Here is a 27,114-nt window from a genome sequence, read left to right on the forward strand (position 1 = left end):
GTTTTGTTTCATTTGTATGTGTGTTTTAACAGTATTCGACAGTATTCGAACCAGGGGGTCCTTCAGGGCTATATATATTTTGCTCTGGAGGCCCACAGTGGCCACGATTACTGCAGTAGTTACCTGTGTTCCTGCCCCCTATGGGGAGATCAAAATGGCCACCAAATCTCGTGGGTCCTGCAGGACTATAGGAAGCCACAACGTAATCAATTGCGGGTTCCTTTTGAATGGCTATTTCAATGTCCAGGGAGATACCAGCGACTCTTAGCAGCTAAAAATATAATTCTTTCAAATTAGATTTTTGTTGGGGGCCAAACCCACAAACATTGTAAAATTGGTGACCCCAATACAAATAAACATTTTTTTTAGGAGGGGGGGGGGGGGGGCTGGGCAGTGTAAATGGGTTGGAAACTAGTGCTTTTCTAGCATGAGCTACCACAATGATATCAGACACCACTACTGTACTTGCAAGGGGTCAAATCCTCACAGTTGGCTGCAGGGTGTCTGTGACTCTGCGCATGCGCACAGCGCGTCCTCCCGCCCCTCTCCTCCGTGCCGTTACCCGCGGGGTGCTGCTGGGAAATAACGTTATTGCCGAGCAACCACCGGGGAACTCGAACACGGCGACGACCAGAAGGGCCGAGGCAGCCACCCATCACACCGACAGCGAGAAGACGAGCGCTGTGATCAGTGTTATTAATAACTATACATAATAATACAAATTATCATCGATAGAGAAAGAAAGAGGGTGGGGCAGAACAATCAGAGCTGAAGTCGGGAGGAGCAGAGCCCGGTACCCGGGGGTGAGTGATGACTGGATGTGGGGGGAGGTGCATGCTGCCGGCCCCTCTTATAATCACCGGATCTGTACACCCCCAGTCTGACCACACCACACCGAGGAGATGGGCCCGTCTGAAATAGATGTTTAGTCACAAAGGGTCATATTTCGTATTGACACGATATTGCTTTGTGATATAATATATATATATATATATATATATATATATATATATATATATATATATTATATGTGTGAAATCTCTCATGGAGCAGGTTATAAACTGTATTATGTGTGTATACAACCCCCCCCCCCGTAATTATATTATATGTACTGTATGTGTTTATCAGAACAGTACATTAGTTACAGTATATCCCTCTGGTAGAGGTGGGGCAACCTAAGATGTGATAGTCTATAGCCTGGAAGCTTTTTTTTAGCATTTTCCTGGAGCAGTAGGAAAACAATTATAGCTGTTACTGGTTTTCTAGGTGGCAGCAGTTTTATTTGGTTATGTCACCATCTTTAGCTGTTTTTAGTACTTTTTTTTAAAATCTGTTCTTTGTATTCCAGTACCTTTTCACAATTTCTTAAACCATGTCTTAACTAGAAGTGGGGTTACAATTTATTTCAGGACTCTTTAGCAACCAAGGGAATAAACCTCCATTTAATTTTAAAGGGCAAATTAGATGCAGAGCTTGCAATATGGTGGGTGTATTTATATTTCTTTGTCTAATGTATTGTCTTGTTATATACTTTACATGTTATTTTTTTAATCTGTAAAAGACCGTCGAGAATATCATTTAAGTCAAGTTTAGTTGGCATTAGGTAATTTCTTACTTGTCAATACAAATCTTGCATGCTTTAATTTAATTAAAAAACAGTGGTTTCTGGGTCCATGAGCTGAATATGTTTCTAACGGATATTTGAAGAGACCTCATTTTCGCTTTGGGGGTTGCATCCCGAAAGCTTGTTTGCCCTGGCTGCTCCTCTGATTTGAGCAGGAGCAGAAAGATGACAGCTTAAAGGCAGTACTGTGCTGTGATCTCATCCCCTGCTCTGACCGGATGCTAATGGTTCTTTCAAGTGAGGAATACAAGTGATAGGGGGATGGGGTCTTAAGCATTATTGGTGTTCAGTTGCATTCATTTAGAGAAATAAATATAAATATTATATAATATTATTGTAATTCACATGTTTTAAAATGACTCTTGGGTTTTATATTATGCACTGAGCATCTCTTTGAATACTTGCAAAATGTAATACTCGAGTATTCCCAAATGTTACAGATGTGTTTATTAAAAGTGTTTGTTGAAAATAGGACATATTATTTCCCTAAAAGCAGATGTACAACAATTCATTGGTAATGATGGTATAGTCTTTTTACTTGTATAACTGTTATGAATTTTAAAAACATACTGTTTAGCTTTAAAACTCGGTGAAGTTCACAAATGACTAAAATATATATATTGGGCTAGATTCACAAAGTCGATATACAGTAGCTATGTAAAATTGTGGCGATAATTTAGAATTATCTGCCGTGTTAACATTAATACAGATTTTTGCATATGCAAAAAATGCGTAACGTAGCCCTAGAGATACAAATAAAAGATAACTCTGACGCAGCGTTATCCATGCAATTGTGAGGGGTAGGAGAAATGGCCCCTTTCTATCCTAAGGTTCTGAAATAGGATTTCTACAAAACCCTATGGTAGAAGATTATTTAAACCCTTCCTTATATGCTTCAGGCTGCCAATGAATTTAAAGGCATATATACATATAGCAAACATCTGGCAAAACACAATACAGGCATACCCCGCATTAACGTACGCAATGGGACCGGAGCATGTATGTAAAGTGAAAATGTACTTAAAATGAAGCACTCCCTTTTCCCCACTTATCGATGCATGTACTGTACTGCAATCGTCATATACGTGCATAACTGATCTAAATAACGCATTTGTAACAGGCTCTAGAGTCTCCCCGTTTGCGCACAGCTTCGGTACAGGTAGGGAGCCGGTATTACTGTGCAGGATGTGCTGCCAGGCGCATGTGTCAGCTGCTGTTTGCCTATTGGGCGATGTACTTACTCGCGAGTGTTCTTAAAGTGAGTGTCCTTAAACCGGGGTATGCCTGTAAGCATTTCATCCGTATGTGTGAAAATTACGCTTTTAGAAGCTTCCTGATGGGTTTACAATGATTAGCTCACCACTTGGGTTACTAGTTTTTGAGACTCTTGTAGTCTAGTGAAGAAGCAGTTTGGCGCCTCTTACCAGTTTTCATACCTATTTGCACATGTTGTGTTAAAAATAACTGCTGCCACAGTAAAAAGCACCAGCTTTACCACTGGCGATATCTCTTGAGTGTATAGGTCGATTTAAATAAAATTGGCTTAACACTGATAACACCAATTATTCGTTTATCAGCCTAAATTAAATCTAGACCAGGGTTTCCCAAACTTTTTTTTCCGTGACCCGGTTATTTTTTAACTTCTTTTTCGTGACCCACTAAAAATTTTATCGCCTATACTGGCCTATAGGGCCTGCACAGACACACACACAGCCACTGATATACACACACACACACACACACACACACACACACACACACACACACACACACACACACACACACACACACACACAGCCACTGATACACACACAGACACACACACAGCCACTGATACACACACAGCCACTGATACACACACACACACACACACACACACAGCCACTGATACACACACACACAGCCACTGACACACGCAGCCACTGACACACACACTGATACACACACAGAGCCACTGATACACACACGCAGCCACTGACACACACACCCAGCCACTGACACACACGCAGCCACACAGACACTGCTACACACACACTGCTACACACACAGAGACACTACTACACACACAGAGACACTGCTACACACACACACACACACACACACACACACACACACACACTCGCTCTCCCTTATACGCACACAGACACAAACAGTGAATTACAGGCAACGACGGATGTGAGTGACTGGAGGGGGGGCCAGGGACACTTGGGTGGGAGAGGGGGGGGGGGCAGGGACACTTGGGTGGGAGAGGAGGGAGGGGGCCAGGGACACTTGGGTGGGAGAGGAGGGAGGGGGCCAGGGACACTTGGGTGGGAGAGGAGGGAGGGGGCCAGGGACACTTGGGTGGGAGAGGAGGGAGAGGAGGGAGGGGGCCAGGGACACTTGGGTGGGAGAGGAGGGAGGGGGCCAGGGACTCTTGGGTGGGAGAGGAGGGAGGGGGCCAGGGACACTTGGGTGGGAGAGGAGGGAGGGGGCCAGGGACACTTGGGTGGGAGAGGAGGGAGGGGGCCAGGGACACTTGGGTGGGAGAGGAGGGAGAGGAGGGAGGGGGCCAGGGACACTTGGGTGGGAGAGGAGGGAGGGGGCCAGGGACTCTTGGGTGGGAGAGGAGGGAGGGGGCCAGGGACACTTGGGTGGGAGAGGAGGGAGGGGGCCAGGGACACTTGGGTGGGAGAGGAGGGAGGGGGCCAGGGACACTTGGGTGGGAGAGGAGGGAGGGGGCCAGGGACACTTGGGTGGGAGAGGAGGGAGGGGGCCAGGGACACTTGGGTGGGAGAGGAGGGAGGGGGCCAGGGACACTTGGGGGAGAGAGGGGGCCAGGGACACTTGGGGGGGAGAGGAGGGAGGGGGCCAGGGACACTTGGGTGGGTGAGAGGGAGGGGGCCAGGGACACTTGGGTGGGTGAGAGGGAGGGGGCCAGGGACACTTGGGTGGGTGAGAGGGAGGGGGCCAGGGACACTTGGGTGGGAGAGGAGGGACTGGGTGGGGTGACTTCCCTTGCCGCCGGACGCTTTCCCCTGCTGCCCCCGATATCCCCTGCTGCCCGGGACGGGAGGTGGGCTTGGGGGCACGGGAGGTGGGCTCGGGAGGGGGTGCCACGGGAGATGAGCTCGGGAAGCTGGCCGCGGGGGGAAGCGGGCCGCAGTAGGAGCTTGTACTTCCACCCTCCCCCATGTAACGTGCGGGCCGCAGAGGATCTGGTACTTCTTCCTCCGTCCCACGTTGGGAGCGGGGGGGAGGAAGGGAGCGGGGGGGAGGAAGGGAGCGGGGGGGGGAGGAAGGGAGCGGGGGGGGAGGAAGGGAGCGGGGGGGGGAGGAAGGGAGCGGGGGGGGGGAGGAAGGGAGCGGGCCCTGCTTGCCCTGCATAAGTGCGCGGGACCGCGGGGGGAATCGCCGCCATTTTTTTTTAACTTGAGCGGGGTGGACGGGAGACACCGCGCGGCCAGCCTCGCTGCGACCCGGCAATTTTGGTGCCGTGGCCCGGTGCCGGGTCGCGACCCACCATTTGGGAAACGCTGATCTAGACCATTATGGGGTTATGTATCAAAATCTCCCTGCTGCAAAACTGGAGCCAACAAAATGCATCAGATTTATCAAAGCAAGAACAATTCTAGTTCTTTTGATGGGTAAAATTAGTGCTGTTTTTTGCCCTTTGTTTTTGCACCTAGGCACATTTTTACAAAGTGGTTTATGCAGCTATAATTTAGTAGCCCTCACAACATGTTTTATTGGTAACCAGAAATAGCTTCTTCATGGAGAGGCTAAATAATTTCTTGTTAAGACAATTTTGGGGGGTTCCAGGTACAGTAGTTTAAAGCTATAGTGTGGGAATCTCTTGTGAAAGTTAACACAAAGTATAGTTAAACAAAAATGTAAGCCTCTCCTGTTAAGAGAATATAAACCCTTGAAACAAATTCTGTACTACAAATACAAAGAATCTCCCACTAAAGAATGTCTCCCCTATTGGAATTCAAGTGTGATTTAAAATGAAATGGGTATTCATTTAGGCATGGCAGTAGTCTGTAGGTAGGTGCTATTTTCCGTAAGGAGAAAAGGCATATGGGGCTGTAAGTGTATTGTGGTACTCCGTATAAGTATTCAGTTCAGCAATTTAAGTAAGAGTAATAATTTTCCTTCGGAAACATGAATGTGCAATAAAGGGTTAGAGCAGCGGTGCGCCCATGGGGGGTGGGAGAATTTCTAGGGGGGGTGCAGGCGGTTACAGGGGCCCTGCACTCTTCCCCACTGCATTTAAATTAAATTAAAGTGATTTAAATTAATCAGAGGCGTGAGGCCTCTGTAACTCACTTGCTCTCTGGCAACGCGGGGTGACGTCACATGACCCACGACGTAATTTGACGCTGAGTCATTGGACGGACGGGGGGGGGGGGGTCATTAATGCTGTGGCTCCCGGGCAGGGGGGTACAGCTCAAGAAGTTTGCGCACCACTTGGTTAGAGAAACAAATCTCCAAACAATGGTGAGAGAACAGGAGGAAGTAGATCAAAAAAAGGTATCAAAATTTATTGTAGCACAAAGCCGGTAAAAGAGGAATCTCTGACGTGTTTCCCGCCGTAGCTGCCGCTTTATCAAAGACTCTGATAAATCGCCAGCTACGGCTGGAAACGCGTCAGAGATTCCTCTTTTACCGGCTTTGTGCTACAAATTTTTTTTTATTTATTTTTTTGATCTACTGCCTCCAGTTCTCTTGATTTGCTGTGCTCCTTCTATTTTTCTTGCTTCTATGAATGTGCAATATTCTGTTTCACATTCTTGAAAAAGTACGTACAGGGTAACTTTGTCTACTTGAAGCAAAAATAGATTTTTTTTTACTCTTAATAAATTAACTTTATATTAGTTTTTAGATTTTTTTTTTTAATCCTTAAGGGCTATAAACATAAATGTGAAAAATATTAAATTATTATTGTTTATTTGTACATCGCCTACATATTCCAGAGTGTGGTACAGAGATTTGATAATTAAGTAAACCGAGTTACATACTAAGGACAAACCGCTACAAAAGGTTATGTGTGTGTGTGTGTGTGTGTGGGAATGAGCCGGGTGTGTGTGTGTTTGTGTGGGAATGATGCGGGGGGTGTGTCTGTGCGTGTGAGACTGATTCTGGGTGTGTGTGTGCGCGTGTGAGACTGATGCGGTGTGTGTGTGACTGATGCAGTGTGTGTGTGTGGGACTGATGCGGTGTGTGTGTGTGTCACGGGAGACCAGGTTTATCAACACCTTTTTATAGTGGGATCATATGATTGAGCAAAACAAGGAGGTAAAATAAATTGTAATTTATTTCAGGAAAAGACATACAGTACAATGTACCACAATTTACACAGTTAACACACTTACTGGGAATGGGCTAACAAAGAATATCTTCCTTTAAACAAAATTGTCACAAACGACCTCTGTAGGGGCCCTTTCCAATGACTGGGAGGTACTCACGAAAGTCCTGGAACGCAATTCGGCATGCAATCCCAGCCGCAACCACTACGTTCTCAAAAAGATTGACTTATAAAATCTGAGTCAAAATCTTGGAAACCGTCTCGCGTCTATTCAGTACAAAGCATCTTTGAATTTTTGCCGCTGATGGTTTGGCGCTTGGAATCTCCTCTCCTGATTGGCTGCAAGGTTTCTTATGGGTTTCAGAGTCCCATTCAGAAATCACTACAACCAATCGGCGTGTGGGAATTCTCCTGCCAGCCAATCACTGATTTGCCGATATTCTAAAGCCGGTTGGGCACCGATTTGGATTCTGCTAAGGGCCATGCGCCAACTTGGCACTTCTGCCTCTTAGCATATCGAGCCCACCCGCTGTCCAGGCTCTGCAGAGTCTGGGGAAGGGCAAATGGTTGCCGGATAGCCCTTTGTTAGCCCAGAACGGAGGTACTCAAGTATAACTGCATTACTCCTCCTGTTCTAACACCTTGGCACCCCTGCTTCTTTCAATTCCGGACTCCGCACAGACCCATAGGCACCAAGCTTAGTAGCCATTTGGTCCCTCGGAACCCAGGACTCGGAAATCCCACAGTTCATTGACAGGTTATCAGTACATATACGTATTAAACATAACTCTTTAATAAAATATACTGTTCGCTGTATCTTGTGTGGTAAAAATGTGTAAGTCCCCGTTCTGGGGTCAGGGATGGAATAAGGGGGTATACTGCCTACACTTACTACCCTCATCCCTGCCGCACTATAGAAATGACTTTAAACTTCCACACACACAAAAAACACTCACAGCTTTATCATATAGCTGGAGCATCCGCATAACCCCTATTCTAAGCTCAGGGTACCTGGGCATCACTTCTTATACTAGGGACCCCCTGTATTGCAGGTATACATTAACCCCTTCATGCCCCGTTTACCTGGTCTGGGTCATGTTGCAGCAGGAATCCTGGCGTTGAGTCGCAAGAACGTTTTCAGGGTAGGAGTTTGCACGGAGCAATGTGCTTTGTTATATCTGAGAATCTTACTTGATCCACGGATACATCGTTGGGGTATCCTGTAACTTTGGAACTCTGATACATAGACACATCCTGTAAAGACTTTCTCCAGCAAACCCACCCTGAAACTTACAGCCTAGAAATCTCCTGGTGCCAGCACCCTGAGAAAGGCAAAACACAGAAAAATCTTTAATGTCACATAATTTGCACACAGTCACAGCAATGCATTTCCGACATCCAAGTCCAAGAGCTGACACTCTAGGACCTCCAACCACGGATCAGGGGTAACTAAGTGGGCTTAACCTTTATTAGTGAGCCTGGTTACTCCTTCACCGTCACAGTGTGTGTGGGACTGATGTGGGGTGTGTGCGTGGGACTGATGCAGGGTGTGTGGGACTGATGCAGGGTGCGTGGGACTGATGCGGGCGTGTGCGTGGGACTGATGCGGGGCGTGTGTGTGTGACTGATGCGGGACGTGTGTGTGGGACTGATGCGGGACGTGTGTGTGGGACTGATGCGGGGCGTGTGTGTGGGACTGATGCGGGGCGTGTGTGTGGGACTGATGCGGGGCGTGTGTGTGGGACTGATGCGGGGCGTGTGTGTGGGACTGATGCGGGGCGTGTGTGTGGGACTGATGCGGGGCGTGTGTGTGGGACTGATGCGGGGCGTGTGTGTGGGACTGATGCGGGGCGTGTGTGTTATATATATGTTGTGGTTATTTTGGGGGTTCAGTAGGAGCTTGTTAGGTGTCCAGTATATTTTACAATTGTGTTTCAGCTAGTCCTGGCTGATTGGAGGTTGGCAACCTCCTACTTAATTTAAGCTCACCCCCTCCCACATTTAAATGGTTAAGGGCTCATTCCATAGCATCTTCCACACAGGGGAACTTGTTTGCTTGCAGGATGGTTGTGACATCTCTAATACAGAGTGCCTTTCCTGGTAATGTACAGGTTAATAAAGGCTTCAAGGCTTCAATCAGACTTAGAACTTTGCAACTAATATTGACAGATTTACTATAAATCATTCTTCCTGTTATTACACAGGTTATTAAGAATTTATATTAGCGTTAGGGACCCCTGAATTGTGGTCTGCCGTGACGTTGGCTCAGGGGCTTACAACAATTTTGGCCAAAAATGTCAAACTAAAAAACCATTTTACTTAATAGATATTTATACATATATATTTAGGCACTGTACCGTGTATGATTTTCACTGGATGTGCTAAAACTGAGCTTTGTCTGTGTTTTATGTGCTGTCTCTGGTTTTAAAAAAGGGTGTGTGTGTGACCTGATGCGGGGCGTATGTGGGACTGATCTGATGTGGGGCGTGTGTGTGTGGGGGACTGATGCGGGGCTGATGTGGGGCATGTGTGGGACTGATGCGGGGCATGTGTGGGACTGATTTGGGGCGTGTGTGTGTGCGGGGTGTGTGTGTGGGTGGAACTGATGTGGGGCATGTGTGGGACTGATTCGGGGTGCGTGTGTGTCTGATGCGAGGCGCGTGTGTGTCTGATGCGGGGCGTGTGTGTGTGGGACTGATGCGGGACGTGGGTGTGGGACTGATGCGGGGCGTGTGTGTGGGTGGGACTGATGCGGGGCGTGTGTGGGACTGATGCGGGGCGTGTGTGGGACTGATGCGGGGCGTGTGTGGGACTGATGTGGGGCGTGTGTGGGACTGATGCGGGGCGTGTGTGTGGGACTGATGCGGGGCGTGTGTGTGGGACTGATGCGGGGCGTGTGTGGGACTGATGCGGGGCGTGTGTGTGGGACTGATGCGGGGCGTGTGTGGGACTGATGCGGGGCGTGTGTGGGACTGATGCGGGGCGTGTGTGTGGGACTGATGCGGGGCGTGTGTGTGGGACTGATGCGGGGCGTGTGTGTGGAACTGATGCGGGGCGTGTGTGTGGGACTGATGCGGGGCGTGTGTGTGGGACTGATGCGGGGCGTGTGTGTGGGACTGATGCGGGGCGTGTGTGTGGGACTGATGCGGGGCGTGTGTGTGCGACTGATGCGGGGCGTGTGTCTGGGACTGATGCGGGGCGTGTGTGTGGGACTGATGCGGGGCGTGTGTGTGGGACTGATGCGGGGCGTGTGTGTGGGACTGATGCAGGGTGTGTGTGTGACCTGATGCGGGGCGTATGTGGGACTGATCTGATGTGGGGCGTGTGTGTGTGGGGGACTGATGAGGGGCATGTGTGGGACTGATGCGGGGCATGTGTGGGACTGATTTGGGGCGTGTGTGTGTGGGTGGAACTGATGTGGGGCATGTGTGGGACTGATTCGGGGTGCGTGTGTGTCTGATGCGAGACGCGTGTGTGTCTGATGCGGGGTGTGTGTGTGTGGGACTGATGCGGGACGTGGGTGTGTGGGACTGATGCGGGGCGTGTGTGTGGGTGGGACTGATGCGGGGCGTGTGTGTGGGTGGGACAGTGTGCGGGGCGTGGGTGTGGGTGGGACTGATGCGGGGCGTGTGTTTGTGTGGGTGGGACTGATGCGGGGCGTGTGTGTGTGGGACTGATGCGGGGCGTGTGTGGGTGTGACTGATGCGGGGCGTGTGTGTGGGTGGAACTGATGCGGGGCGTGTGTGGGTGGGACTGATGCGGGGTGTGGGGAGGTGGGTGGGACTGATGTGGGGTGGGGGGGACTGATGCAGGGTGGGTGGGACTGATGCGGGGTGTATGTGTGGGGCTGATGCGGGGTGTGTGTGGGTGGGACTGATGCGGGGCGGGTGTGTGTGGGTGGGACTGATGCGGGGCGGGTGTGTGTGGGTGGGACTGATGCGGGGCGGGTGTGTGTGGGTGGGACTGATGCGGGGCGAACCAGCTCTCTGATGTCACGGCCGCGCCTCCCTACACCCACCCCAACAGGCCTCCCTGTTGCTTCTGTATCCTGGTCAGGAAATCTCTCCTGCTGCAAGTGTGCGCTGCGCCAAGGTGTGCGGAAGTGGGAGCTTCCACTACAGCTGAGGCCTTAGATTGCAGTTGGTCAGGCCCTACGTATTTATTTTATTTATAAAATGTTTTACCAGGAAGTAATACATTGAGAGTTACTTCTTGTTTTCAATTATGTCCTGGGCATAGTTATGATGACAAATACATGGCTACAAGTACATAGTTATATTAAGTGAACAGGGTATGCATTATATACAAGACATTGCATGCACAGTTAAAGATAATATATATTATAGGTGTAAGTAACAGTTACAAACCAGATTAAAATGTGAGACAGCTTTAGTTTTGAAAGAACTTAGACTGGTGGTGGCTGTGAGAGTCTCCGGTAGAATGTTCCAGTTTTGGGGTCCACAGTAAGAGAAAAAGGAGCGGCCGGATACTTTGTTGAACCATGGGATCATGAACAGTCTTTTGGTGTCAGATCTCAGATTATATGTGCTGCATGTGGTAGGGGTGAGGAGCTTGTTCAGATAGACGGGTATCTCACCCAGAAAGTATTTGAAGGCAAGACAGGAAAGATGAACTTTGCACCTAGACTCAAATGATGACCAATGTAGTGATTTGAGCATTTCGCAGTGATGTGTGTTGTAGTTGCATTGGAGTACAAAGTGACTTATTGAGTTGTAGAGCGTATAAAGTTTGCCATGGTGAGTTTGGGGTGCCGTGCTATAGTAGATGAAGTTGAAAAAAGACATAAGTCCATCAAATTCAACCTATGCTAAATTTAGACGACAGCTACTTATCCTATTTTTGTATTTACAGTATATTGATCCAGAGGAAGGCAAACAAAAAAACAGAGTGAAATATCATCTAATGATATCTCCTAAGGGGAATGTTTTAGCTTTAGTTTGGGGAGCTTGTGACAGGGTGAATAAACGTCACCAGCCCTATGCCTGGCAGACTTATGTGTAATGCAGCAGTGAGGAGGTTAACTTTCAGCTGAGTTGATTAGTCTGATCCCAGCTGCCTCATCAATGTGTTTTAAAACCCCCAGGCTGTACACACATGCAGGCTGGCTGATCAAGAGAGAGTACTGAAACCCTGAAGTAAGATTACTGCTGTAAGGTCTGTCTTCAGAATACATTTTTATGAACTGTTTGTATATTGTTACGCTCAGGACTTAATTTCTGTTTTTTATGCTGAAAAGAAGCTGTTTTTGTTTTTGTGTGCTGTATTTTTTTAAGGCTCAATAAATAAGCCTTTGCAAGAAACCCACGTGTGGTTGCGTGTACCCTGCAACATATGGTGTCAGAAGTGGGATGTTGAGACCCCTGCAGTTGAAGGGCCACACACACAAAAAATAAAATGGAATTTTTTTAAAAGAGTTTCTGTGCGAGCAGACCAGACAGCAGGGACTGTTAATGCAGGAGCAGACCAAACAGCATGGACTCTTAATGCAGGAGCAGGCCCAAGAACCCCGAACAAACCCTGGTCCTCCTGAGGAAAATGACTCCGAACGAGGATCCAGAGGCTTTTCTACTGACGTTTGAAAGGGTTGCCGAAGCCCAGGGCTGGTCTGCAGACCGCTGGGCAATCGCTTTGGCCCCTCTCCTTATAGGGGAAGCCCAGGCCGCATATCAGGGCCTCCCAGCGGACCAGGCAATGGATTACAAACAAGTAAAAGCCACCATGCTGGATCGCTTAGGTATGACCCCAGAGACCTATCGGCAGCAGTTCCGGAACCTGAAGTACACCTCTAAGATGAGACCCCGAGTCCTAGCCCAGCGGTTATTGGACTTGTGTACCCGCTGGATACAACCTGAGCAACACACTAAGGAAACTGTTCTTGAACAAGTTGAGTTGGAACAATTCCTACAAGTAATAACCCCTTCCGCACGCTCTTGGGTAAAACGCCATGCTGCTAATACCCTAGCTTTGGCTGTCCGACTCGTTGAGAACTTCCTTGGGGCTGAGGACCAGGCGAGTGTCTTGGACCCGACGGATTCGGCTTTACCGGCGCTTGCGGACGCCCAAAGAGGGAGACCGGACCAATGGGGAAACTACGGCTCCTCCATACGCAACCGCCAAGTGCCACGAAAGGAGCAGTGCTTCCAACAAGGGAGAGGTCCAAACGCTGGGCACCGCCGAGACCCTCATCTACTTCCAAATAAGAGGAACTTCAGAGAACGTCGCACACAGGACCCAACAGATGCCTGGTCTCCAGTATCCGATCCAACGGAGCGATATCCACGGCACCCTCCAGCAAGGGAATCCTTTTCCTGTTCGGCCTGCGGAGAACAAGGTCACCGTCAGGTGGACTGTCCATAGATGGATTGTTCCTTCAGCAGGACTCGGCCTTCCCAGACAAAAAGTTGCAAGCCCTGGCTACTTCCAGCCCAGATTGGGGGTAAAACCGTTCAGGCTCTTGTAGATTCAAGCTCTGGAAAAATGCTGGTCTTCCAGAAACTGTTACCACCTGACGTGCTTTCCTTTGACTCCCCATGGACTATAGAGTGTATACACAGCGATGTAAAATGGTATCTGACGGCCAAAATCCTGCTACAGGTAAAAGGGCAGGAGGCCAGGATCGAAGTAGGAGTCGCTCCTTGGCTCCGTGCCCCCATTTTGCTTGGCCGTGACTGGCCTTTCTTTTCAAACCTAATGGCTTCAGTCTCTCAGGAGAAACCTGGTAAACTGTTCCCCTTCTTGGCAGACATATTCCCCAGTAGACACCGGGTTGCAAAGTCTCGGAGGCAAAGACGCTATGACAGACAGGACTGGTTGCAGAAATCTGGGACTCAAGGTGGCCATACTAATAGCCAAGAGTCACAAGTGATGGCTGGGAATGGCCAAAAAGAGGGAGATATATATCCTGGGAATTTACCAGAGCTATACCTCTCTGATTTTCCCCAGAGGCAAAGGGAAGACCCAGTCCTTGCCAGACAATATGATAAAGTGGTAACAATTGATGAACGGATATTGAATGCACAGGGGGTGATAGTATTTCCCCATTTTGAATTATCAAATGATATCCTGTATAGGGTGAATAGGCAGACACAAACAGGGGAGGTCACCAGACAAATATTGGTTCCCAAGGCGTTTGTTAAATCTGTATTCACCCTAGCCCATACTGTCCCTTGGGGTGGTCACCTTGGTAGGGATAAAACCTTGGACCGTATTTCATCCCGATTCTATTGGCCAGGGATGCATAGTGATATTGCTAAGTTATGTGCGGCATGTCCTGAATGCCAGCTAACTAGTCCGAAGGGACAAAAACCAGCTCCCTTGGTTCCCCTACCCTTGGTGTCCGTTCCCTTTGAGAGGATTGGAGTAGACTTGGTAGGACCTCTAGAACCTTCTGAGAAAGGACACAGGTTCATTCTCGTAATAGTTGACTATGCAACAAGATATCCTGAAGTGTTCCCCCTGAGGACAGCAACGGCGAAGCAAGTAGCTAACAAATTGTTGGAGCTGTTCTCATGGGTTGGAGTTCCCCAGGTTATGTTGACAGACCAAGGTACAAATTTTATGGCTAAACTGATGCAGGATGTTTTAAAATGACTAGAGGTCAAGTCTGTTCGGACATCGGTCTACCATCCACAGACTGACGGATTGGTGGAAAGATTTAATGGAACGCTAAAAGGTACACAAAAACCACCAAAGGAGAATGTACCGCTCTCTAATATAACAAATAATCAACAGTGTTGAATATATAATATATATATTAACCTAAGTACCAATTTGGTACTGGGTGCAGTCTGAGTGCTGAACTGAAATCTATTTTTAAGGTTAGAGGGAAGGCTGATGTTAGCAGCCAGTCTCTTAAAAAGAAGCACTTTAATGATGCACACCAAGGTTTATTTAAAACTTAACATTTATTATGTCTACTATTAATACTTTAGAGCACATGTGAACAAATACATTTTTTTAGTTTTATTTAATTTTCCTTAAAACATTTGTGAGGAGATAAGTGAAGAAATGTAGTGTGCCTTTGGTGTGTCTGATATCAAATTGTTTTTTATTTGGTGTTGTGTAAAACATTTTTTTGAAATCAGACACACCATACCTTGAGAAAGCGCTCTGTGAAGCGTGAAACGTTGGTAGGGCTCTCCATTGCCCTGTTTTTCCATGACCAATAAATAATATTTTTATGGGATACGCACCCTCCTTTCTACTTTTTTGATACCTACAGTAGTGCTCTTCCAGTTTTTCTCCTTCTCTACTGATATAGAAGTGCTGTCTGGGATTCCAGATTAAGGTCATGTTTCCGTCTCGATAATAAGGAAGTAGCACACCCCACATAATATTAATTGAATATTTTGGCAATGGCTGAATGATCAGACAAAATGACATCCTCATTTTTTATAATGGAAGTTTCTTGATAGCTACAGGGCTCATAATATTATTGTTTACAGTCATGTACGGCACATACAGCTATCTAGCTGACCCATTTTTCACCTTCCGCAAAGCTCCCTCAAATGAACAATCTCCCCTCAATTCGTCCCAATATACCATCTGACAGCACACTTGTGAGCACGTGACTTATATCCGCTGCCATCACCAAAATAAATATAAAATATGTAATTTTCAGTCTAATGATACCTGTTTATTAAAGAAAAATTATGAACTCACACATCTGTTATAGCAAAATGTGTACGAAAATGTAATTTACTTTATACAAAGTGTGCAAGAGTTCAATCGGAGGCCAAAGTATTACTGTAACGCTTGCGCTCACCATGAATAAGGCGGGACCACAGTACTGAGGTGGGAAAGTACGAAACTGCGCACCCACAGCAGCGGAGGGACGCCTGGAGGGTGGATAGTCAGCGTAGCCGGGTCTGGGTTGGAGAGATCGGGTTAGTCCAGATACTTGCCTGGGTCTGGGGGCGGAGCCAGTAGAATGGATTGTGCCGTGGTCTGGGGTTGGAGACGGGAGAGTAGTAGCGTGTCCAAAAGCCGTGGTCATGAATGGAGAGGTGCGGTTGGTCAGAGGCAAGCCGGGGTCGTTATCCTGAGAGAGGGTCCAATAGTCAAGCCGGGTCGGTACACGTGAAAGTAACTGGAGAGAAAGCAACAAGGTAAGGCAAAACAGAATGCAGGAACACAAAGCTACATAGGTTATGCTCAGCAATGAGGAAGTGAAAGAGCAGGGTTTAAATAGGAGAGATGCATGACTGGGATTGAGAGGCGGAGCAGAGGTGCGGCCTCCGCGGAGGCAGAGATTGGCTGCAAGGCACAGGAGACAGGTGTACGTGTACTTGCTTGCAGCTGGGGAGCGGTGCACGACATCACGTGTGCGCCGCCCGCGAGACGCGACCGGGGGGTGGAGCCAAACTCTGTGGTACGGGTAGAAGAGCTGCGTGTGCGCTCTGTAAACAGAGCGGAGGACTGAGATGCAGCAGGTAAGGAAGGAACACGCCGCAGGGGACGTGTTCCCTGATTCCTTACAATTACTTTTAAAGGTTGACTTTAATATACAAAAAGACAGTGCTTAGATTACAGAAAAATGATTATTACAAGATCATACATTTACAGTAAATCCAGACAGTTTCTTAAAATATTAAGATAAACATTCAATCATACCTATATGTTACCACAGTAACCATAGGTTGCCATAGGGTCATCCCAGAGAGGTCGCTGGCGTAGAAAAGATGAAAACTTGCGTGTTTGATCCCAAAACACACCTCTGCTGAATTCTGATTTCATAACTCTTTGGAAAGACCTATATACCCTTCTTCTCCCATTGAAACAACATTAGCCCACCCCTGCCACCACTCAGCCACTTGGTTGACATTTTTAAAAGACTTCATAATTTTGTTTCCATAATGCATAGATGGACACCATCGTTACTGTTGCCCCTGTGTACTTTAACATTCTTGTTTCAACATAAACTATGACCACATATCGTCTATTTTTGAAGGAGAAACATGAAATGTTTAGCATCATTTGACTCATCTAATCACAACGGTTATATATATTTATTTGTTCTTACAAATTTCTGTCAGGCCCATGGTATCTTCATATTTTATTAAGCCCTCAAACTAAGTGGTAACCTGTTCGTAACCTCTCTGTGATGCATTGGGAATATTTCAAGAATGTAAGGTTTTCTTTGAGTCTGACAACCCATGATCTAGGTATTGTCTACATTCTTCTAAACTATACATCTTTTCACTTTTACGGGGCCATAGGTGATAACCCCCAGGTTATGCTCTCTTTCTAGATCAACATAGAAACAGGATGGGTTAACATTTCAGAAGGGCTGGATTCTGTTGAAGCAGGAGGATAAGGTCCAGTCTATCAGTGAGTGGTTACAGGATTTTAAATTTGGTTGAGAAATTGGTTGAGTTCAATTTAGTAATTTGAATTGTGCACAGATTTAGTTGTTTTTAGGGTCAAGCCAATTGAGGTTTAAGTCACCAAGAACCAATAGCTCACTATTCCTATTCAAATAATAAATATTGGCAAGAAAATGAGACCCATCACATAGTGCCGTTTTGCCGCAACCAAATGACCGCTGGTGTTCGGCTGCAGGGGGACCCTCTGCTGCAGCCGATACGCACTGGAATCTCCGCTGCTGGTCACTTCTAAGGTAAATTATATTGGTTAGGGTAAGGGGTTGATTTTAGGGGTTTTAGCAGTCATGGTAGGGGGTTAACTTTAGGGATTTTAGTGGTTAGGATATGGGGTTATTAAGGGGTTTTAGTGGTTAGGGTTGGGGCTTAATTTAAGGGGTTTTACCAGTTGGGGTAAGGGGTTAATATATGGAGTGTTGGGGTAATGGGTTTTAGGGTAAGTGCTTAGGGAAGGGTTTTTTTTGGTAAGGGCTTAGGGTAAGGAGGTTAGGCACTTACCTTGGCGGCAAAACGGCCGGCTGCGAGAGTTGCCGGCAGTATGGTGAGTTGCCCGGTGAAGCGCTGGTGGTCATTTGGTCACCGCAAACTGTCCACGACCAATTGTCATAGACTGTCACGGAATTGTAGTGGGTTTTATGGAAGGGGGTGATAGGTGCCAACAGTAATGATAGGCTTCGAAAAAGCGAGGTAAATCTTGCCAACTACATTTTCAAAAGACGGTGGGCTTCAGGAAATATTTAGTAACATAAATGTTAAGGAATCAACCATATAAAACACCCCTCCTCCTCTCTTTGAGCCATCCTTCCTAAAGAATAAGTAACCTTGAGTTACTACCTCCTGTCACATATCCACAAGCATGGAGCACTTACAGGGTTGAAAAAACATTTTCCCCTGCTAATAAATATTATAATTGCATTTCTAAATGGTAGTTCACTACAATAATTCTGAACAGCTTTGGAGTAAATAAATAAATAAATATTTTAGGCATTGTGGATCCAAACATCTGAGCATTCCAGATAAATTTGAAACCGTATTAAACAAATCTCAATGTACTAAATAAACAATAAAATGGTAAGTAAGATGTGTGGCTAAGTGAATTTATGCCTAAAGGCGTGATCTGTCCCTTTTAATGTCTAACTGCTGAACGGTATGCTTTCTAGATGGCTTCTATACTAACTGGTTAAAGCAGCAGTGCAAGCTGTCGTTTTATTTTAAATTTAAATTTTCCCCCTTTAATACAATCTACACAATGATAAGTAATAAGCTAAGTTGCCGATCGATCCGTTCTCCTGTGACTGTCAGTGCAGCAGAAGAGCACCAAAGATGCAAAGTTCTGTAGGACAGGCAGTCACTAGATACAATTGGTGCATTGCTTGAGAGAGGGCAGGGCTAAAAAAGGAGTGTGCCAGAGCCTGTTTCAGAAGAGGATTGGGCTGTGACTTTGTAAATGGTTGCTATAGGAACAGAAAATAATTTATAATACATTTAAAATGTCCTTTGGAGTGGTTAAAAAAATAAATAAATAAAAAAAGCTGCAAGTATTTTGTAATAGTACAGAACTGTTTTATATATAAAAAAAAAAATAAACACATGTAGGGTATTGCTTGGTCTGCAGTTTTAACCAACGAAACCGAACAGTATGTTTATTTGCTTTTCCCCCCAGGATGACGTAGATGTGTCAAGGATTAAGAAGCTAAGCAGAAAATGAGCTTAACTTCCTGGTTTTTAGTGAGCAGTGGAGGCACGCGCCACCGGCTGCCACGAGAAATGATTTTCGTTGGAAGAGATGACTGTGAGCTGATGTTGCAGGTAATTTCATCAACCCTTTCATGAAGATCTATCATGTAACAAGGCTTTAGTTCACTGTATTTTTCTTTTTTTCAAGCCTGCCAACATTTTATCTCATTTTGATACATTCAGACAGCACTTCTAATTGACAGTACACATCATTTCCATATTCATTATGCAAAATAAAATACATTTTGCTTAGGGCACAAAACACTGAACAAAGGTTTATGTGCAGGAAAGCATAACTGATGTTTAATTTATTTACAAACGTAATTAAAAAATAGTTATTTAGATCTGTTTAGGCTGTGATACCCTTTAATGGAACAGCAAGATGTAGAGAGCACTCTTCTTCTCCTTCTTCTTCTCCTCCTTCTCCTTCTCCTCTTTCTCCCAGTAAGCCACCAGTGATACGACATTCAGACAAGTAGCAAGTAGTTTGTAGAATTTAATAATTATTAAGTGCCTGTTTAATATTGTACATTTTGAAGTAATTTATTAGACTTCTGAACAGTTGCGATGGAATACTGGGGAATAAAACGGCTTTGGTGAAGTTTAAAAAAATCTGAAAGTACATGCAATGAGCTGTTCATTAATGTTTAACATGACTGGGTAGCATAAAGGTTATATAAGTTAGTATGACAGGTGGGTGGACGCTTGTGAATTACATATAAAGCTGCCTGACACTTTAATTCTGACAGCTAAGGTTCTGCATTTTAACTGTAAGTGCTCAAGAAAATATATACAGTGGCAAGACAAAGTTTGTGAACCCCTTTGGATTTTCACATATTTCAAAACTAAAATGTTATTAGATCTTAATCTTGGTCCTAATTATAGATAAAGATAACCTGACACAAAAACACGATAATCTTTCAACATTTATTTATCCACAAATGATTCAACATTCAATATACATGTATGAAAAAGTGTGTGAACATTTAGATTCAGTACCTGGTGGCACCCCCTTGAGCAGCAATGACTTCAACTAAGTGTTTCCTGTAACTGCTGGTCATTTTCTCACATCGGTTTTGAGGAATTCTGGCCCATTCCTCGTTACAGAATTGCTTCAACTCAGTGACATTTGAGGGCTTCCTTGCATGGACAGCTCGCTTCAGGTCCTGCCACAACTTTTCGATGGAGTTTCCGGACTTTGACTAAGCCATTCTAAAACGCGGAATTTCTACATCTTCAGCAGTTCTTTTGTAGATCTGCTTGTATGTTTAAGATCATTGTCTTGCTGTATGATCCACCTTTTCTTCAACTTCAGCTCACAAACGGATGGCCTGACATTCTCCTCTAAAATCTTCTGGTACATGTAGAATTCATGGTTGTGTCAATGATGGCAAGCCGTCCAGGCCACTAGGCTGCAACACATCTCCAGACCATCACACTCCCACCACCATGCTTGACGGTTGGGATAAGGTTCTTCTGTTCGAATACAGTATTTGGTTTTCGCCAAACATAACGTTTCTCATTGAGGCCAAAAAGTTATACCTTTGCCTCATCTGTCTAGAGAACATTGTTTCAGAAGTCTTGTGGATCATCTATGTTCTTTTTGGTGAATGTCAGATGGGCAGCAATATTCTTTTTAGATAACAGTGGTTTCCTCCTGGCTATCCTTCCATGAACACCATTCTTGGTCAGTCTTTTTCTGATAGTTGAGTCATGAACACTCACATTAGCCAAGGCGACAGTGCAGAAAAATGTGTGGTGCTAAGAACTAGTGACAGACAAAGATTATAAAACATATATATTCCAGCAGAAGGAACATTGAGTTATCATACAATTGATTATATGAGGTTTGAGTAGGTAGGAACAAACACTTGGAATGAGGACACCAGGATCAAGCGCAAATACCGTTTAAAAAATAAAACCAAGTGAACACACTGGTGATGGTGAAAAGGAAGAAAACAAATATATAAATACACCTTTGATCGGTGCTACTCCTAGGATGGATTCAATCCAGGTCCATAAGACTAAGGGCTGTTATATACAGCATGCGGCCGTGCGTGCCTATGCAAACGCGTGTGCACGTGCCGCATGCTTTTCGTGAGTATGTGTAATTTATTATTTATTAAAAAAAAATTAGTAAAAGAAAAAATGTATTAGACTTGTGCAGACACACACACACACACACACACACGCATACATACACATACACACATACATACATACATACATAAGGAAAAAACAGCCTCTGGGGAGGAAAGTGGGGCACAGCGCAGGGACAAATAGCAGGAACCAGCACACCATAGGTTAAAAAACTACTTTATTGAGCGACTAGAGGAGACACCATAAAAGGAGCAACCACCCACTGTGACGCGTCAGAGTGGGTGGTTGCTCCTTTTATGGTGTCTCCCCTAGTCGCTTAATAAAGTAGTTTTTGAACCTATGGTGTGCTGGTTCCTGCTATTTGTCCCTGCGCTGTGCTCCACTTTCCTCCCCAAAGGCTGTTTTTTCCTGATCTTCAATCAAGCTGGATGCACGCTTATACAGAGTTCCTGCTGTTCGTTTTCACTCTATACAAACAGTGAGTGTGCTGTGGTATTACTTGGCTGGCTTTTGACTGTGTCATCTATATTTTCTGTGACCTTATCTGAGTGTGGTTGGTTAAAAGGGGACCGTCTGCCATTGGTATTTGTGTCCCCCTAGTACCCTATAAATCCCACTCTATGATATAAGCCATTATTATTGGCGGTCACGTGTTTATGAACTATAGATTTGGATGACAACCCATGTAATTTCTTCTATCAAATAAAATGGAGCAGTTTCATTTATACTTGTATACCCAGGATCAAGACTACTGATATCCGTTACATATGGGACTTATTATATGATATACCTGCGAAATATTTCTGTTGCACCATGATTGGACTTTATGTCCTGCTTTTGTCATACACACATACATACATTTGAGCGTGGGCAGCGGCGCGAAAAGATGATTTTCCTCATCTTCGCCACTGTCTGTCGGCTCCACTCTCCCTGCCGTGCGCGCGCTCGGCCCTTGTATAGAAAGACTGACTGACGTCAGGCAACTAAAAATCCGCGCGCGCGCACGGCGTAGCACGCGCCCGGCACTATAGAACGTGCCTAATGAGAGCTGAGAGTCAGGCGCACACTCACATCCATGGGTATTTAAAAAACGGGAGAGAAAAATACACATACAGTGCAACAGACTGATGACAATAAAATCACTAAAAATATATGTATAATTCACTCACATTTACTATGAGCAATACAAGCCCTGTGGTTATTAGGAGTGACCACCTCGGATGATGTTTAGATGTCCGTCAGGAACGTGGGGAGGAGAATCCCATGACATGAAAAATAGAGGCCACAGGAAATAGTGCAGATAGCTTTTTGACAAAATATAATTTAAAAAAGTAATAAACTCACAAACATAATTTGGGTGCAAGCATTGGGACCAATCTGGATCAGATAGTGATGAAAGTCCAGCACTCCCTCCTTCTCTGTGGATCCACCTGTGGCAGCCGCCACAATGGAGTTTGCCGGGAAGGAAGGACTCAAGCCTTTGCAGATAGTATATGACCCCCGAGGAAGTTCTGTTTAGAACGAAACGCGTAGGGTGACCATCACAGACTAAAGGAGGATTGCGGAGTTTTTGGTGTACTGTGAGGAAGTATCTTCTGCAAAGGATTGTGTCCTTCCTTTCATGCAAACTCCATTGTGGACGGCTGCCACGGGTGGATCCCCAGAGAAGGTGGGAGTGCTGGACTTTCATCACTGTCTGACCCAGGGTGGAGGGCCGCCAACAGAATCATAGGGCACAGGACAAATGAAAGGAGCAGGCAAACCCATAGCGCACCTACCTCGTAAAAAATTTTTTTCGCGCGCAACTTTTACTTAACTGTTTTTTTCTTATTGTAATACGGAAAAAAAAACATTACAATGCAATCTGTTTTACACCCCCACCCCCCCCCCCCAATACATAGAAAAATACACACCCCAATACATATAAAAATACACCCCCACCCCCTCAATACATATACGAATCCACCCCCACCCCCCAATTCATATAAAAATCCACCCCCACCCCCCAATAAATGTAAAAATAAACTCCCCCTCCCCAATACATATAAAAATACACCCCAACCCCCCCCCAATACATATAAAAATACACCCCCAATACAAATAAAAATCAGACTTACCTGGATGGTCTCAGGTCAGGCACGGTGGCTGCGGGGGAGGGGTGGGCCGGTTGCTTAGCAAGGGGCGGTGGGCCAGTGGCGCAGGGAGGGTTGGTGGGGACAGTGGCTTAGGGAGGGCCGTTGGCTGCGAAGGGGGGGGGGTGGTGGTGGTTGCTGTGTGGGGCTGTGGTTGCTATGGTGTGGGGGCCGTTGGTACAGGAGGGCCAGTGGCTGCGAAGGGGGTGCCATTGCTACTGGGAGGGGGGTTTATTTATTTTATTTATAAAATATTTTTCCAGGAAGTAATACATTGAGAGTTACCTCTCGTTTTCAAGTATGTCCTGGGCAAAGAGTAAAACAAATAATACAAGGTTACAAGTACAGTTACATAAATGAACAGGGTATACATTATATACAAGACATTGCGTGCACAGTTAAAGAAAATATATATTATGAGCGTATGAAACAGTTACAGACCAGGTTAAAATGTGAGACAGCCTTAGATTTGAAAGAAGGGTTGTTGCTACAGGGGGGCGGTAGGCCGGTGGCTGCAGGATGGCTAAGTGGGGATGTGATGGTGGCAGGTCACAGCAGTTGCTGCTGTCCCCCGCTGCAGGCTCAGTCTGTCCCACAAGGTGTCTGATGCTGACACACGTCAGAGAGACCTGCCAGCGGGGCCCGGGCGGCCGGGCCCCCTGACTCACCGGGCCCGGGATGCCAACCCCGGCAGATCTCCCCCCTTTGTTGGCGGCCCTGCCAGGGTGGTCCCAATGCGTGTATCAAACTTATGTTTGTGAGTTTATTACTTTTTTAAAATATATTTTGTCATAAAGCTATCTGCACTATTTCCTGTGTCCTCTAGTTTTCATGTCATGGAATTCTCTTCCCCACATTCATGACTTACACCATCATCTAAACATCATCTGAAGTGGTCACTCCTAATAGCCACAAGGCTTATATTGCTCATAGTAATTGTGAGTGAATTATACATATATTGTTAATGATTTTATTGTCATCATACTCTGTTGCACTGTACATGTATTTTTCTCCCCCCCCCTTTTTATATACCCTTGGATGTGAATGCGCTCCCCTCTGCTCTCAGGAACAAACACTTGCCTGGGAAACCTCACAAATCACAGTAGTAAAGGTTTAGCACATCCAGTGTCCAGGAATAAGTTTATATAAATTGATCATACCTTCCTTCAGCCATCTAGGGAGATAAGTTGTGCTGTGTAATCACAGGACGACTCACTTCATTAGTGCAGCGTCCAAACTTCAACCCCATACGTCCTAGGGTACTCAGTGTCCGTTTGTATAGGTTGCAAGAAAACGGAGGAAAAAAACAGAGCACTTCCAGCAGAGAAAATTGAAAAAAATACATTGAAGTGCGTTCCCATAAAAAAAATCAATTCATTTATTGGGCCATGTTAAAAAACAAAGGCATACACCCCACCTATGCGTTTCGTGCCGTAGCACTTTGTCAACTTGATAAAGAAAAGCACTATGGAGTGAAACGTGTAGGTTGGGTGTATGCCTCCGTTTTGATATCATGACCCAATAAATGCATTGATTTTTTTATTTTTATTATGGGAACACACTTCTCTATATTTTTTTTCAATTGTCTCTGCTGGTAGCGCTCTGTTTTTTCTCCTCCGTTTTCCAAGGTGAGAGTGGCCTGCAGATCCTTGGATGTTACTCTGGGGTTCTTTGTGACTTCCTGGGTGATTTGATGGTTTGTTCTTGGAGAGATTTTGGTAGGACGACCACTCCTAGTTAGAGTGACTGTGGTTTTTATATAGAGTGGGGCCTCCCAAACTCATACCTGTAGATCTACCTAATTATTTGAACACCTGATTCTAATTATCCCCTGTAATGTAGCTGATAAAACTACGGTTTTACTTACTTTTGCTCATACCATGACTCTTAAATAATCATTGTTTAATTCACACATCAGCTTGTTTCAAAAGACATGGATTTGATTGATATAAGCCCTATTGGATGTTTAAGAAAAGACTGATTTTGATTCAAGAAAGTTATCAAAGAAAAACTATGGCATTGCCGTAATTATCATTGGGGTTCACAATTTTTTTTCTCACCACTGAATGTATGCCTTTTGAGATATTAAAAAAGCAGCCTCCATGATGAGTTTTTCATTTAATAGAATGATGAAACAGAGAGCTAATTTAGTTACGGAAGAATTTATTAAAATGGTTACACTGTTACTTTATTTTCAGTGTCATTTTTATGTTCCAGTGGCTGTGGGTCTTGTATGAGTTAAGGTTTACAACAGAAATCCCCCCCCCCATTGTGGGCATGACATAGCCACCACAACATGGGGACACTAGAATCCTACCTCATGACATAGTTAAAATGTAACTTTAACAGTTCTTTGTGTTTTGTAATGACTTTCCTAATTTGATTGTAGAATAAAAAAAAGTTTTGGAATATTCTCTAACCATAGGTTTTAGTTGTTTTTATTGGCTTAGTCTCAAAACTTCAAATTAAGCCCGACCAGAGGTCTCTGAGGATTTGTTGATGGTCCTTCTTCCTATTTGAAGCCCCCTGCAGTATATTTTCTATTTTTGTTGACTTGCCTGCGTGCAGAGCTATTAACAATTTCAAATGTCAGGAGATCACAGTATACAATATACAATATTTGCTTAACCAGTAGTGTCCCAGTAGTAAGACTGGTGTGGTCCTGCTATGGAATATCTCTGGTTCAGGTAAAGGGGAGTAAGTAGGAGGTTAGACCACTCATTTTTATTAACAAATCACAACTTTTTTTTATTTATGCAAGTTTCTTTTCTTAAAGCAGTAAAACATGTGACTTTTTAAAAAATAAATAAAATCAGTTCTCTAGTATTCAATAATAGTGACATTATTATTATTATTATTATTATTATTATTATTATTATTATTCAACTCTTAGTGCCATTTTAAATGTGTTTAAAAGCTGCTGTCCAAGTAATACCCTATATGTGTTGTTTTTTTTTTTTTAATATAAATCCATTCTGTACTATGAAAAAATACTTGAGGCATTTAAAAAAAAAAAAATGATTAGAACCCAAGCAGTGCAAGATCTTTGCAACACTATCCTGTTTTGGGATAATTTGTTGCAAATTTTCCCAGCAGTTTGAGCTGTAAACTGTAACAATAGATAATGTTACCTTGTAGCTGATGAGTTATACTGATTGAAGCAGCCATTATGTTCAATACACAATCAGGACTTTGAAAGATTTATAACAGGAGCACCACACGATTGCCAGCTTCAGTAAGACTATAGAATTACTGTAAGACTGTAGCTTCAGTAAGACTGTAGAATTACACTGTCACATGCTTTACATTTAAAAATAATTAAAAAAGACAAAAAACAAGTTGGAAAGTAGTATTGCTGCTTTTAAGGAAAGGGTATTTAGTTTAGGACTCTCTCCCTTATTATTTTATAGCTTTAAGTATTGTACATATATATATATACATATACAAATATATGTGCATAATATGTGTAGAGTGGTTTTGGGATTCTGTGACTTCACTGCTGGCTTAGGTTTGATATACCTTGTCCGCCCCTCAAGTAACTCTCACAGCTACTTCCCGTGATATATCGGCGGACAAGGTATATCAAACCTACTTGAGGGGCGGACAAGGTATATCAAACCTAAGCCAGCAGTGAAGTCACAGAATCCCAAAACCACTCTACACATATTAGGCTAAGGCCCCGCTCCCAGAGTCAGCGCACCCGCACTGCAGACAGGCGGTGCGCTGACATACACAGACCGCGATATGCGGTCTGTAGGGAGCGGGAGGTGGGCGGGAGTGGGAGGCTTGACAGGGAGGGGGGGCGTGGCTTGAGCGGAGGGACCCGCTACT

At 45.1% G+C, this 27,114-nt stretch overlaps 1 protein-coding gene across 2 annotated transcripts in view; it reads left to right on the top strand.

Annotated features, from left to right (window-relative positions):
• Nucleotides 1–526: 526 nt before the first annotated feature.
• The window catches only part of CEP170 (centrosomal protein 170), a 233,486-nt gene continuing 206,898 nt past the window's right edge, over nt 527–27,114 (top strand). The window contains exons 1-3 of one of the 2 annotated variants that reach the window (XM_075596838.1): nt 527–803; nt 17,182–17,261; nt 18,978–19,123. In XM_075596838.1, coding sequence (XP_075452953.1) covers nt 19,019–19,123 — 105 coding nt within the window. In that variant the 5' untranslated portion in view covers nt 527–803; nt 17,182–17,261; nt 18,978–19,018. The remainder of the gene's footprint in view (nt 804–17,181; nt 17,262–18,977; nt 19,124–27,114) is intronic. The other variant, XM_075596837.1, reaches the window with a different exon arrangement.

This window comes from Ascaphus truei, chromosome 4, assembly GCF_040206685.1.
Source record: "Ascaphus truei isolate aAscTru1 chromosome 4, aAscTru1.hap1, whole genome shotgun sequence".
Taxonomy (NCBI): Eukaryota; Metazoa; Chordata; class Amphibia; order Anura; family Ascaphidae; genus Ascaphus; species Ascaphus truei.